General features: G+C 29.3%; 2 protein-coding genes across 2 annotated transcripts in view; both read right to left on the reverse strand.

Moving 5' to 3' along the window:
- The window catches only part of LOC129748384 (microfibril-associated glycoprotein 4-like), a 30,386-nt gene extending 20,728 nt beyond the window's left edge, over positions 1 to 9,658 (reverse strand). Inside the window, exons 1-3 of the mRNA XM_055742987.1 lie at positions 9,547 to 9,658; positions 9,430 to 9,488; positions 9,284 to 9,356 (exon numbers count right to left, since the gene is read on the reverse strand). The gene's annotated coding sequence lies outside the window, so the exon portion shown is untranslated. The remainder of the gene's footprint in view (positions 1 to 9,283; positions 9,357 to 9,429; positions 9,489 to 9,546) is intronic.
- Positions 9,659 to 10,260: 602 nt separating this feature from the next.
- The window catches only part of LOC129745798 (uncharacterized), a 33,843-nt gene continuing 29,781 nt past the window's right edge, over positions 10,261 to 14,322 (reverse strand). The window contains exons 3-5 of the mRNA XM_055739150.1: positions 11,512 to 11,709; positions 11,322 to 11,453; positions 10,261 to 11,231 (exon numbers count right to left, since the gene is read on the reverse strand). Of these exons, the coding sequence (XP_055595125.1) occupies positions 11,034 to 11,231; positions 11,322 to 11,453; positions 11,512 to 11,709 (528 nt within the window). The 3' untranslated portion in view covers positions 10,261 to 11,033. The remainder of the gene's footprint in view (positions 11,232 to 11,321; positions 11,454 to 11,511; positions 11,710 to 14,322) is intronic.

The raw sequence follows: 14,322 nt of genomic DNA on the forward strand, positions 1-14,322 counted from the left end.
TTGTCATTTTTGTCATTTTTGTCATTTTTGTCATTTTTGTCATTTTTGTCATTTTTGTCATTTTTGTCATTTTTGTCATTTTTGTCATTTTTGTCATTTTTGTCATTTTTGTCATTTTTGTCATTTTTGTCATTTTTGTCATTTTTGTCATTTTTGTCATTTTTGTCATTTTTGTCATTTTTGTCATTTTTGTCATTTTTGTCATTTTTGTCATTTTTGTCATTTTTGTCATTTTTGTCATTTTTGTCATTTTTGTCATTTTTGTCATTTTTGTCATTTTTGTCATTTTTGTCATTTTTGTCATTTTTGTCATTTTTGTCATTTTTGTCATTTTTGTCATTTTTGTCATTTTTGTCATTTTTGTCATTTTTGTCATTTTTGTCATTTTTGTCATTTTTGTCATTTTTGTCATTTTTGTCATTTTTGTCATTTTTGTCATTTTTGTCATTTTTGTCATTTTTGTCATTTTTGTCATTTTTGTCATTTTTGTCATTTTTGTCATTTTTGTCATTTTTGTCATTTTTGTCATTTTTGTCATTTTTGTCATTTTTGTCATTTTTGTCATTTTTGTCATTTTTGTCATTTTTGTCATTTTTGTCATTTTTGTCATTTTTGTCATTTTTGTCATTTTTGTCATTTTTGTCATTTTTGTCATTTTTGTCATTTTTGTCATTTTTGTCATTTTTGTCATTTTTGTCATTTTTGTCATTTTTGTCATTTTTGTCATTTTTGTCATTTTTGTCATTTTTGTCATTTTTGTCATTTTTGTCATTTTTGTCATTTTTGTCATTTTTGTCATTTTTGTCATTTTTGTCATTTTTGTCATTTTTGTCATTTTTGTCATTTTTGTCATTTTTGTCATTTTTGTCATTTTTGTCATTTTTGTCATTTTTGTCATTTTTGTCATTTTTGTCATTTTTGTCATTTTTGTCATTTTTGTCATTTTTGTCATTTTTGTCATTTTTGTCATTTTTGTCATTTTTGTCATTTTTGTCATTTTTGTCATTTTTGTCATTTTTGTCATTTTTGTCATTTTTGTCATTTTTGTCATTTTTGTCATTTTTGTCATTTTTGTCATTTTTGTCATTTTTGTCATTTTTGTCATTTTTGTCATTTTTGTCATTTTTGTCATTTTTGTCATTTTTGTCATTTTTGTCATTTTTGTCATTTTTGTCATTTTTGTCATTTTTGTCATTTTTGTCATTTTTGTCATTTTTGTCATTTTTGTCATTTTTGTCATTTTTGTCATTTTTGTCATTTTTGTCATTTTTGTCATTTTTGTCATTTTTGTCATTTTTGTCATTTTTGTCATTTTTGTCATTTTTGTCATTTTTGTCATTTTTGTCATTTTTGTCATTTTTGTCATTTTTGTCATTTTTGTCATTTTTGTCATTTTTGTCATTTTTGTCATTTTTGTCATTTTTGTCATTTTTGTCATTTTTGTCATTTTTGTCATTTTTGTCATTTTTGTCATTTTTGTCATTTTTGTCATTTTTGTCATTTTTGTCATTTTTGTCATTTTTGTCATTTTTGTCATTTTTGTCATTTTTGTCATTTTTGTCATTTTTGTCATTTTTGTCATTTTTGTCATTTTTGTCATTTTTGTCATTTTTGTCATTTTTGTCATTTTTGTCATTTTTGTCATTTTTGTCATTTTTGTCATTTTTGTCATTTTTGTCATTTTTGTCATTTTTGTCATTTTTGTCATTTTTGTCATTTTTGTCATTTTTGTCATTTTTGTCATTTTTGTCATTTTTGTCATTTTTGTCATTTTTGTCATTTTTGTCATTTTTGTCATTTTTGTCATTTTTGTCATTTTTGTCATTTTTGTCATTTTTGTCATTTTTGTCATTTTTGTCATTTTTGTCATTTTTGTCATTTTTGTCATTTTTGTCATTTTTGTCATTTTTGTCATTTTTGTCATTTTTGTCATTTTTGTCATTTTTGTCATTTTTGTCATTTTTGTCATTTTTGTCATTTTTGTCATTTTTGTCATTTTTGTCATTTTTGTCATTTTTGTCATTTTTGTCATTTTTGTCATTTTTGTCATTTTTGTCATTTTTGTCATTTTTGTCATTTTTGTCATTTTTGTCATTTTTGTCATTTTTGTCATTTTTGTCATTTTTGTCATTTTTGTCATTTTTGTCATTTTTGTCATTTTTGTCATTTTTGTCATTTTTGTCATTTTTGTCATTTTTGTCATTTTTGTCATTTTTGTCATTTTTGTCATTTTTGTCATTTTTGTCATTTTTGTCATTTTTGTCATTTTTGTCATTTTTGTCATTTTTGTCATTTTTGTCATTTTTGTCATTTTTGTCATTTTTGTCATTTTTGTCATTTTTGTCATTTTTGTCATTTTTGTCATTTTTGTCATTTTTGTCATTTTTGTCATTTTTGTCATTTTTGTCATTTTTGTCATTTTTGTCATTTTTGTCATTTTTGTCATTTTTGTCATTTTTGTCATTTTTGTCATTTTTGTCATTTTTGTCATTTTTGTCATTTTTGTCATTTTTGTCATTTTTGTCATTTTTGTCATTTTTGTCATTTTTGTCATTTTTGTCATTTTTGTCATTTTTGTCATTTTTGTCATTTTTGTCATTTTTGTCATTTTTGTCATTTTTGTCATTTTTGTCATTTTTGTCATTTTTGTCATTTTTGTCATTTTTGTCATTTTTGTCATTTTTGTCATTTTTGTCATTTTTGTCATTTTTGTCATTTTTGTCATTTTTGTCATTTTTGTCATTTTTGTCATTTTTGTCATTTTTGTCATTTTTGTCATTTTTGTCATTTTTGTCATTTTTGTCATTTTTGTCATTTTTGTCATTTTTGTCATTTTTGTCATTTTTGTCATTTTTGTCATTTTTGTCATTTTTGTCATTTTTGTCATTTTTGTCATTTTTGTCATTTTTGTCATTTTTGTCATTTTTGTCATTTTTGTCATTTTTGTCATTTTTGTCATTTTTGTCATTTTTGTCATTTTTGTCATTTTTGTCATTTTTGTCATTTTTGTCATTTTTGTCATTTTTGTCATTTTTGTCATTTTTGTCATTTTTGTCATTTTTGTCATTTTTGTCATTTTTGTCATTTTTGTCATTTTTGTCATTTTTGTCATTTTTGTCATTTTTGTCATTTTTGTCATTTTTGTCATTTTTGTCATTTTTGTCATTTTTGTCATTTTTGTCATTTTTGTCATTTTTGTCATTTTTGTCATTTTTGTCATTTTTGTCATTTTTGTCATTTTTGTCATTTTTGTCATTTTTGTCATTTTTGTCATTTTTGTCATTTTTGTCATTTTTGTCATTTTTGTCATTTTTGTCATTTTTGTCATTTTTGTCATTTTTGTCATTTTTGTCATTTTTGTCATTTTTGTCATTTTTGTCATTTTTGTCATTTTTGTCATTTTTGTCATTTTTGTCATTTTTGTCATTTTTGTCATTTTTGTCATTTTTGTCATTTTTGTCATTTTTGTCATTTTTGTCATTTTTGTCATTTTTGTCATTTTTGTCATTTTTGTCATTTTTGTCATTTTTGTCATTTTTGTCATTTTTGTCATTTTTGTCATTTTTGTCATTTTTGTCATTTTTGTCATTTTTGTCATTTTTGTCATTTTTGTCATTTTTGTCATTTTTGTCATTTTTGTCATTTTTGTCATTTTTGTCATTTTTGTCATTTTTGTCATTTTTGTCATTTTTGTCATTTTTGTCATTTTTGTCATTTTTGTCATTTTTGTCATTTTTGTCATTTTTGTCATTTTTGTCATTTTTGTCATTTTTGTCATTTTTGTCATTTTTGTCATTTTTGTCATTTTTGTCATTTTTGTCATTTTTGTCATTTTTGTCATTTTTGTCATTTTTGTCATTTTTGTCATTTTTGTCATTTTTGTCATTTTTGTCATTTTTGTCATTTTTGTCATTTTTGTCATTTTTGTCATTTTTGTCATTTTTGTCATTTTTGTCATTTTTGTCATTTTTGTCATTTTTGTCATTTTTGTCATTTTTGTCATTTTTGTCATTTTTGTCATTTTTGTCATTTTTGTCATTTTTGTCATTTTTGTCATTTTTGTCATTTTTGTCATTTTTGTCATTTTTGTCATTTTTGTCATTTTTGTCATTTTTGTCATTTTTGTCATTTTTGTCATTTTTGTCATTTTTGTCATTTTTGTCATTTTTGTCATTTTTGTCATTTTTGTCATTTTTGTCATTTTTGTCATTTTTGTCATTTTTGTCATTTTTGTCATTTTTGTCATTTTTGTCATTTTTGTCATTTTTGTCATTTTTGTCATTTTTGTCATTTTTGTCATTTTTGTCATTTTTGTCATTTTTGTCATTTTTGTCATTTTTGTCATTTTTGTCATTTTTGTCATTTTTGTCATTTTTGTCATTTTTGTCATTTTTGTCATTTTTGTCATTTTTGTCATTTTTGTCATTTTTGTCATTTTTGTCATTTTTGTCATTTTTGTCATTTTTGTCATTTTTGTCATTTTTGTCATTTTTGTCATTTTTGTCATTTTTGTCATTTTTGTCATTTTTGTCATTTTTGTCATTTTTGTCATTTTTGTCATTTTTGTCATTTTTGTCATTTTTGTCATTTTTGTCATTTTTGTCATTTTTGTCATTTTTGTCATTTTTGTCATTTTTGTCATTTTTGTCATTTTTGTCATTTTTGTCATTTTTGTCATTTTTGTCATTTTTGTCATTTTTGTCATTTTTGTCATTTTTGTCATTTTTGTCATTTTTGTCATTTTTGTCATTTTTGTCATTTTTGTCATTTTTGTCATTTTTGTCATTTTTGTCATTTTTGTCATTTTTGTCATTTTTGTCATTTTTGTCATTTTTGTCATTTTTGTCATTTTTGTCATTTTTGTCATTTTTGTCATTTTTGTCATTTTTGTCATTTTTGTCATTTTTGTCATTTTTGTCATTTTTGTCATTTTTGTCATTTTTGTCATTTTTGTCATTTTTGTCATTTTTGTCATTTTTGTCATTTTTGTCATTTTTGTCATTTTTGTCATTTTTGTCATTTTTGTCATTTTTGTCATTTTTGTCATTTTTGTCATTTTTGTCATTTTTGTCATTTTTGTCATTTTTGTCATTTTTGTCATTTTTGTCATTTTTGTCATTTTTGTCATTTTTGTCATTTTTGTCATTTTTGTCATTTTTGTCATTTTTGTCATTTTTGTCATTTTTGTCATTTTTGTCATTTTTGTCATTTTTGTCATTTTTGTCATTTTTGTCATTTTTGTCATTTTTGTCATTTTTGTCATTTTTGTCATTTTTGTCATTTTTGTCATTTTTGTCATTTTTGTCATTTTTGTCATTTTTGTCATTTTTGTCATTTTTGTCATTTTTGTCATTTTTGTCATTTTTGTCATTTTTGTCATTTTTGTCATTTTTGTCATTTTTGTCATTTTTGTCATTTTTGTCATTTTTGTCATTTTTGTCATTTTTGTCATTTTTGTCATTTTTGTCATTTTTGTCATTTTTGTCATTTTTGTCATTTTTGTCATTTTTGTCATTTTTGTCATTTTTGTCATTTTTGTCATTTTTGTCATTTTTGTCATTTTTGTCATTTTTGTCATTTTTGTCATTTTTGTCATTTTTGTCATTTTTGTCATTTTTGTCATTTTTGTCATTTTTGTCATTTTTGTCATTTTTGTCATTTTTGTCATTTTTGTCATTTTTGTCATTTTTGTCATTTTTGTCATTTTTGTCATTTTTGTCATTTTTGTCATTTTTGTCATTTTTGTCATTTTTGTCATTTTTGTCATTTTTGTCATTTTTGTCATTTTTGTCATTTTTGTCATTTTTGTCATTTTTGTCATTTTTGTCATTTTTGTCATTTTTGTCATTTTTGTCATTTTTGTCATTTTTGTCATTTTTGTCATTTTTGTCATTTTTGTCATTTTTGTCATTTTTGTCATTTTTGTCATTTTTGTCATTTTTGTCATTTTTGTCATTTTTGTCATTTTTGTCATTTTTGTCATTTTTGTCATTTTTGTCATTTTTGTCATTTTTGTCATTTTTGTCATTTTTGTCATTTTTGTCATTTTTGTCATTTTTGTCATTTTTGTCATTTTTGTCATTTTTGTCATTTTTGTCATTTTTGTCATTTTTGTCATTTTTGTCATTTTTGTCATTTTTGTCATTTTTGTCATTTTTGTCATTTTTGTCATTTTTGTCATTTTTGTCATTTTTGTCATTTTTGTCATTTTTGTCATTTTTGTCATTTTTGTCATTTTTGTCATTTTTGTCATTTTTGTCATTTTTGTCATTTTTGTCATTTTTGTCATTTTTGTCATTTTTGTCATTTTTGTCATTTTTGTCATTTTTGTCATTTTTGTCATTTTTGTCATTTTTGTCATTTTTGTCATTTTTGTCATTTTTGTCATTTTTGTCATTTTTGTCATTTTTGTCATTTTTGTCATTTTTGTCATTTTTGTCATTTTTGTCATTTTTGTCATTTTTGTCATTTTTGTCATTTTTGTCATTTTTGTCATTTTTGTCATTTTTGTCATTTTTGTCATTTTTGTCATTTTTGTCATTTTTGTCATTTTTGTCATTTTTGTCATTTTTGTCATTTTTGTCATTTTTGTCATTTTTGTCATTTTTGTCATTTTTGTCATTTTTGTCATTTTTGTCATTTCTGTCATTTTTGTCATTTTTGTCATTTTTGTCATTTTTGTCATTTTTGTCATTTTTGTCATTTTTGTCATTTTTGTCATTTTTGTCATTTTTGTCATTTTTGTCATTTCTGTCATTTTTGTCATTTTTGTCATTTTTGTCATTTTTGTCATTTTTGTCATTTTTGTCATTTTTGTCATTTTTGTCATTTTTGTTCAGATGCAAAATCCGGATAGAAGAGAGGGATGCTTTTTCTAGAGGGGCAGCAATCTTTTTTCCAAGCATTCATTTTGCAAATCTGAGTATTTATTGTACATTTTGTGAAGAAAATATTTGTCCGCAGACCACAGCTATGAATAGCTTGCCATAGTTATCCTTCTGCCCAAATTTTTCCATCGTGCAGTCGGCATCATTCACCTTTAACCTTTCGTTTCATGATTTTTTATTTTTCCTCAAAAACTATTTTAAACAGGTTGTTGCGAGGCAGTAAGAAATCGACGAGTTTGTGAATAAACCACTTGTTTGTTTATTACAAAATTCCTACAATAGAGTAAGCTTATTAAATAGAAGAATTAGGAAGAAATATCTACAACTTACTTTTAGTGATTTCTTGCCTTGCACAAGGATTATAGATTGGCTGGTAGAATGACATTCAAACCTAAGACATGGCCGTAGGAACGGGGGGGGTTTTGGGGGTTAAACCCCCCCCATGAGGATCCAAAACAGCAAGCGAGATATTCTACTCTACACTCAAAATTTCAAATTCACAACCAAATTATGATAAAAGAGTAAGGTTAATCAAGAGTAAAAATCTAGACTAAAAAATAATGCCAAAACCAACACACCCTCAAGTCCAAAATTCTGCTACACTTTTTCAAAGTTTTCTTACTTGGTCATCGAAATTCAGGTCGGAATATAAAATTTCGAATTCAATTAAACCCATTTCGGAGGTTCTGATACCGTACATCCCATAATCAAAATTGTATTCCTATTTTCGTATTTAAATAAGAATATAGAAATGAAAAGCTGCTTTGGAATGCTGGTTCAAATGTGTTTTTTTCATTTCATATCAAATTTTAATCATGTTTTTCGAGATCATATGCATTTTCAATATTTTAATAATAGTTTTCCGAATATATAACAAAGAGAAATTTTATTTTATATGCAAATTTGAATTTTTTGAACTTAATTCTTACAAAAAATTAAAAAATTAAAGCTTTGAAATGGCAATTGAAAAGTAAGATTAAGATCTTTGTAAATTTATATTTATTTTGATTCACAATACAGATAAAAAATAAATAATGTTAATAGTGAATTTAGATTAAATCTGAAATACAGAATTTTAATAAAAAGCCTCATGAATGAGGGTTCTATAACTTGGCTCATGAAATTCTGATCTGGAAAAAGCTCCGCAAAACATTTTTTTTGTATATTTCAGAAATAGTATGGAAATTTGTATACAATTTTAAAGCGCAACCGCTTACCAACAGTGTGCTTAACTTCTAATGGACTGAATTTGAGTGCTAAACTTTATTCGACAAAATTGAACACAACATTTTCCGTTACTTGAAAATGCTAAAATTGTGAAAATTATTTCATGTGGTGTCCGAGATATAGAATGCGAATTTCGGTGTTTCTTGTCATAGGTTTCTTCGCGGTCCTTCATGTGTTAAAATTGTTTATCAATGAAACATACAGATTCCAATTTTTAAAACAAAATTAGTTTGTAAACAAAATTCAGTTGAAAATCACAAATAAAAGGTAAAATTTAAGTTGTTTGTATTATCTGCAAAAAAAAACAAATTTCATTGAATTAAATTTATCCACAGGATTTTTTTTTATGGAATTGATTCTTTATGACAAAAAAAAAACTTTTCAAGAAAAATCTTCGCCTAAAAAATCTGCACAAAATTTTATATTTTCCTAGTGTATTGTCATTATTAATACATTAAGAACACCAAAATTTGGCATTTTAAAAACAATTCATAACATTTGAACTTCGCTTTTTGCAAACTACCAGCTTGCAAAAAAAAAAAAATAACTCGTATTTGTTTCGCAATGCAGTTTTTTAAAAGCCAAATTTCATACTTAATCATTGTTTTGGTACAAATTGGCACCAAAAAAAAAATTTGATCCGAAAAACTGACGATTTTTATCTTTTACATTTTTTTTGAAAATTTGTTATATTTTCATCAAAGGTTAAAATCTTTAAATTTGAAAAATAGTTTGGAAGATTGGGCTTTTTTAATTTGAGTATAGAATAAGTTTTTCTTAAGAAATTGAATTCTCTTTAAAAAGCCAATTTTATGCCAAATCAACTCAGTTTGGTCTATTAGACTCTTTAACAAATTCAAAGATTTTTACCATCGATGAAAGAAAATTTTGCTCACATTTGAGATTTAGGACCAATTTCCTAAAGTTACGATTTAATACGAAAACTCTTAATGTCAAAGTACTTAAACATAATAATTATATAGTAACAAACATAATTAGTTTTAATTTTTTTTTGGTATTCGTGCAATGTTGGGCAAAAAATCATAGGTAAAATTCAATCTCCAAAACCCCCCCCATGAGTCGGTTCTTCCTACGGCCCTGACCTAAGATGTTTAGTTTTTAAGGTTAGGTAAGTTTAGTGACTTGGAAATTTCTTCTAAGCGACTCACCTGAGATATCGATGATTTTAGTTTTCGGGAGCAATGGCCAACAAACGGTAAATACGGAATTAGGATTAAAGATCTATAAAATATTGGATAAGTACAGTTTGCTTCACTTGCTAAATTGCTAAATTATGCTTCACTTTGTGACATACCCTAGTCGATCGGGATAAGCATTCGTTGTGTTCCCGGGCTATACGGCTGCAAATGCCACCTAGATTTGAAGGAGAATAGATAAACTTCCCCTAGCTTGTAAATAATGCTAAATTTACCTCAGATGGTTTACAATTAAACTTATAATGAATATAACCAGGCCACAAATTTAAACTGAGGAACAGTGTAGAATCTCTAACACGCGTTTCAAACTAGATCGATTTCCTAAACCGCTTTCGAGTTCATTTTCGTTGTCTCTTCTTCTTTTCCCGCTGATGTATAGATATCGATACTTTGACAGACCGATGTAGGAGAAATGGGGCTTGCTGATTTAGTGGCGCTCCTAACACAGGTGAAAGTTATGTGTACCTATATAAAAAATATGAAAATAAAATACGATTTTTCCAACATAACAAAAGCTAGGTCTTTTGAATAAATGTTGAAAAAATATCATTTTTTTAAATTTTATATGTTTATCTGAAACCTTCACAGCACATACAAATGTTACAGAATTAACCCTTATTTTCCCATGAGGTTTTTCATGTTTTTAAAATAGATATATTGATTTCAAACTAAAGTTAAAGAACGAAAGATGTTTAATTTTAGTACATTTTTTACAGTGATTTTCAAAGAAAGACCTCTTGTGACCTGTGAATAACTGTGCAACAACGATAGGTCGTTATTCGGTTGTTTTGGCCACTGTACTCAACAACGCTCTTCGGTGCTAAAAGTGTTTCAAAACTGTCTTCCTGGGTATTAATGATCAAACAATAGAGTGGAATCGAGGGAAGAATTAAAGGATTTCTTTCACATTTATTTAAGACATGTTTTCAGAAGATCTATTGAAAAATTTCAAAAGCATTATCTGCATAGTAATCATTGTCAATATTGATGGTTCAAAACTCTTTTCAAAATGTTTCAGCTTACTGAACAAATCCCTAATAGCTGCTAGCTAGGTATTCACATCCAAACCACAAAACACCTCATAAATATTTAAATTAGACTCAATCAGTCGAAAAACGCCTAAAAGGTACTGATTGATTTTCTAATTTCTGATAATGCTACTCAACGACGATGGCAGCAACAAAATCCCCATTAATATCATACACACACATTTCTTGGCCGTTTTCTGCTTTCTGGAGCACAGTGTTTTATATTTTTTTATTAATCTCCTCCCCGGCTTTTCACACACAGCTCACAGCTCTCGTCTCGTTCTTCGGTCGGATTCTTTTGGACGGGCGCATTTCGGTAGCCAATCAATCGATCGTGATCGCAGTAATTTTCAGCTTTGGCTAATGTTTTTTATGCTTTTACTACATATGTATATGGAGATGGACGGACGGCGAGGAACTCAGCATCAAGATATCTATAAGGTGTTGTCTTTTCCGATGGACTTTTGGCTTGCTCCGGACAAAACGGTGGCAGTTTCGGATTCTGGCAAATAACTGTACTTTGATGGGTTCGTCGTATTTTACCTTTCTGTTTGTCCAAATCCAGCCTTCATTGGAACCACTTTTTCGAGCGATGATATTCGATCATTGCGGCAGTTATTATTATTCATTGCTTTCGGGGGAAAATCGAGCATCACTGGTAGACAAAAAAAACTTCAGGAAAGGATCTGGCCATATTCCAAGGCGATGATCTTGCTACTGGAATGCGAAATTCGAACCCTGGGCAACAGACGGCCAAGCGCTTCGAAGGACGGAATTTTGGCCCGGGGGCTGACCAGAAAGCAGCAATCCCAGAAGTAGACATCCAAAATTTCGGGCGCTCGTTCGTGAATTATGTCCAGGACCAGGGAGCTCTGCAGAAAGAAAGCAGACCGAAAAAGGGCGAAACACAAAAATATTGATTATGGAAAATTTCCCGATAACTACAATATGGGATCCAATACCGTGCGAACGCAGCGCAGAATCATTTCTCGAACTTTCATCTTCGGAAACTGGAGCAGCAGATCTTCCTCGAGGTAGACGTCGTACAGGATCAGCTTTTCGATCGATTCAAAATGGCTGAAGTAGCGCTCAATCTAAGAGATAGTTAGAGTAGTAAATTTCAATTTCAACTTTCAAATAAATCAAACTTACAAAATTACGTTCTAGTGTCTTAACACCGAACCTACCCTCGCGAATTGTATGGTTTGAGATCCGAATTGTGTGCAGCGACGGAAGATTTTCTCCAATTGGCGCTAAGCTTCGGACGTACGTGTGAAGGCTGCGTAGTTTCTCCAGATTCCATAAGTTCAGTTGTTGATCCTTTTCGATACGGATCAGCAGTTCCAGTCTCTGAGAATAAAATAAATAACAAACCTATAAACACTCACTCTTTCAACAATTCCTGGGTAAAAATATGTAGATAAAAGTTAATAAATTTATAAACATTGGATAGATTGAATACTACAATCAATTTCAGGACATTCACATTTCATCAAAGTGGGGACTTCCATACAAAATAACTCACATTGGACACTGTGAGATATGAGCGAATCAACCATGACGTATGTTGCAATAAGTTAAACAATACAACTAGCAGCACTATTTGCCAGCATTGTCAAACCCGTCACGATTGATATCTCTCTCTCTCCAACCTTCTCCTTCTCGCCAACGGGCTTTGCCACTGGCTCAATCAATTCGCCAGTCGTCCGTCTCTCGTGCATCCCAACGGTAGTGCACTTTTACCGCGAAGCCCACAATAACACAATTTGCATGAACTGGGCAAATGAATCGAGATCGTCCTACCGGTTCTCCGGTAGCCTCCGGAACGAGCCCCACAGACACAACTCAAACAATTCAAGCGATGTTCGTAAAATTAGGTCCACATGCATGATTTGACTTAAGAAGTTGATTTATTTTGAACTAAATGTTAAGAACATGCCAGAAAGCTGAACAGAATTTGCTATTATGTCACTGACCTGAGACATTAGACTGGTTCGATTTGGGGTCATTTTTGAAATTCTCAAACCCTGGGGTCTAAAAAGCTTCGTTTTGATTCAAAACGCATCCATGATTTGTAGCAGAATTTATTATCAACGTTTACATGAGTTAATTTGAGCTTCTAGGTTTGTAAAGAAAAATTAAATTTTTTTTTTCTGAAAAATCAACATCAATTTCGCTTCTTCTGTGGAACCTATCCTGCTACTGGTTGTTGTGCCAATTTATAAATTCTCTAAAGGAAATTTTCCGCTGAGCAACTTTGTGGAAGACCTAAACTTCGTATCTTATTAGGCATAAAAGTTATTAGCTGTTTAACAGGTGCATGTCTTTTGGAATTGAAAAACAATTGAAATCACTGCTTGTGCCTTGTAAAGTATTGCATGAAAAGTAGTCTTCGCTAGGCACCTAGCAGTGATGTCGAGTAAAATTAGAAAAGCAGAGTTCCGGTTTAATTCAAATTCAAATCAATTTTTTTTCCGAATGGCAATATATTTTTTTTTTTCGTATCTAAATTTATTTGGCCTTTTGCTATTGCCCTATTCGCCAAGCTTCGTGAGAAAATATATGTTAAATATCAATATTATTGAACATTATAAAGCTACAAAGTTTTTTCAAGATCACTATGTTTCTGTTATGTAACACTGTTGTAATATCCAATGGAAGTCTTTTTCTGGTCACGTAAGCTATAAGTTCATTTCTGGTTTCTTCAAAACGAGGGCACGTGAAGAATATGTGGTTAGGATCTGCCACAGGGTAACCACATTCACATGCTGGTGACTGTATGATTCTGTTCCGATGAAGATGCGATGGAAGTCTGGAGTGGTTGCTGAACAGTTTGCTTAGTATCACAATTTCACGTCTGTTTAGATTAGATGTACTGAACCAGGCAACCGGGTTGACCTGTGGGATCAAGTAGTAGCAGTACCGGCCCATGGTACCGTCGTTCCATTGCTGTTGCCAGTTTTGTATAGCTCGCTGTTTGCTGGGATAGACGATGTCGTGGTATGTAAGCTGAAAGTTAATTTCTTCACCATACACTGTTGATTGTTTGGCATGCCTATCAGCTTCCTCATTCCAAAAAACATTTTTGTGCGCTGGAACCCACATAAAAACGACGGTGTAGCTTGTTGTTTTTAAAATTTGCAGGTTTTCACATATTTTAAACCAACTTTCAGGTAAAACGGATCGGGGTTTGATGTTGAGTAAACTCTCTAGGACACTTCTGCTGTCTGTTAGGACTAAGTATGCTCCTTGGGGCATGGTGCGGATAGCGTTTGTAGCTTCGAGCAACGCAAACATTTCCGCCATGTAGACAGAACATTCAGTAGGGAGTTTTTTCCTGGAAACCATAGAATCGACAGCCGAAACTACAGCATATCCCACGCCTTCTTGAGTTTTCGATCCATCCGTAGCCAAAATGTTTGAATTCCGATATTTCCGGTCGATGATTTGTTGTACACAATCAGCTGCAGTTAACAATCGGTTTAGTTGTAACTCAGTTGCCACTGAAAGATCAAAATCAATTGATCCATGTTGTATTTCTAACGGGTACTTGAAATATGGCAAAACACTGTACTGGTTTGTAAAAGGGGCATATAGAGAGAGCCTAGCTATGCATTTTTCTAAATTTGTTGTTGTAGACCAGCTGCATAGAGATCAAACCAACTTCGAAGAGCAATTTTGCGATTCACATATTTTTCAGTGACCATCGTTCTTCTTATGTTCATCGTCATAATCCCACAGAGAACCTCGAGTGATCCTGTGTGGCAAGTTTTAGTTGCACCAACACAAATTCTTAGGCATCTCCATTGTAAGCGTTCTAACTGAATGAGTACACTTTGTGCGCCGTCAGCGAAAAATATTCCTGCGTATTCCATTATTGGACGAATACACGATTTGTAAATGGTCAACAATGACGATGGATGTGCCCCCCAACCTTGAGAAGCAACACTTTTCATCAAATTA

The sequence above is a fragment of the Uranotaenia lowii genome, chromosome 2 (genome assembly GCF_029784155.1).
Source record: "Uranotaenia lowii strain MFRU-FL chromosome 2, ASM2978415v1, whole genome shotgun sequence".
In the NCBI taxonomy this organism is placed as follows: domain Eukaryota; kingdom Metazoa; phylum Arthropoda; class Insecta; order Diptera; family Culicidae; genus Uranotaenia; species Uranotaenia lowii.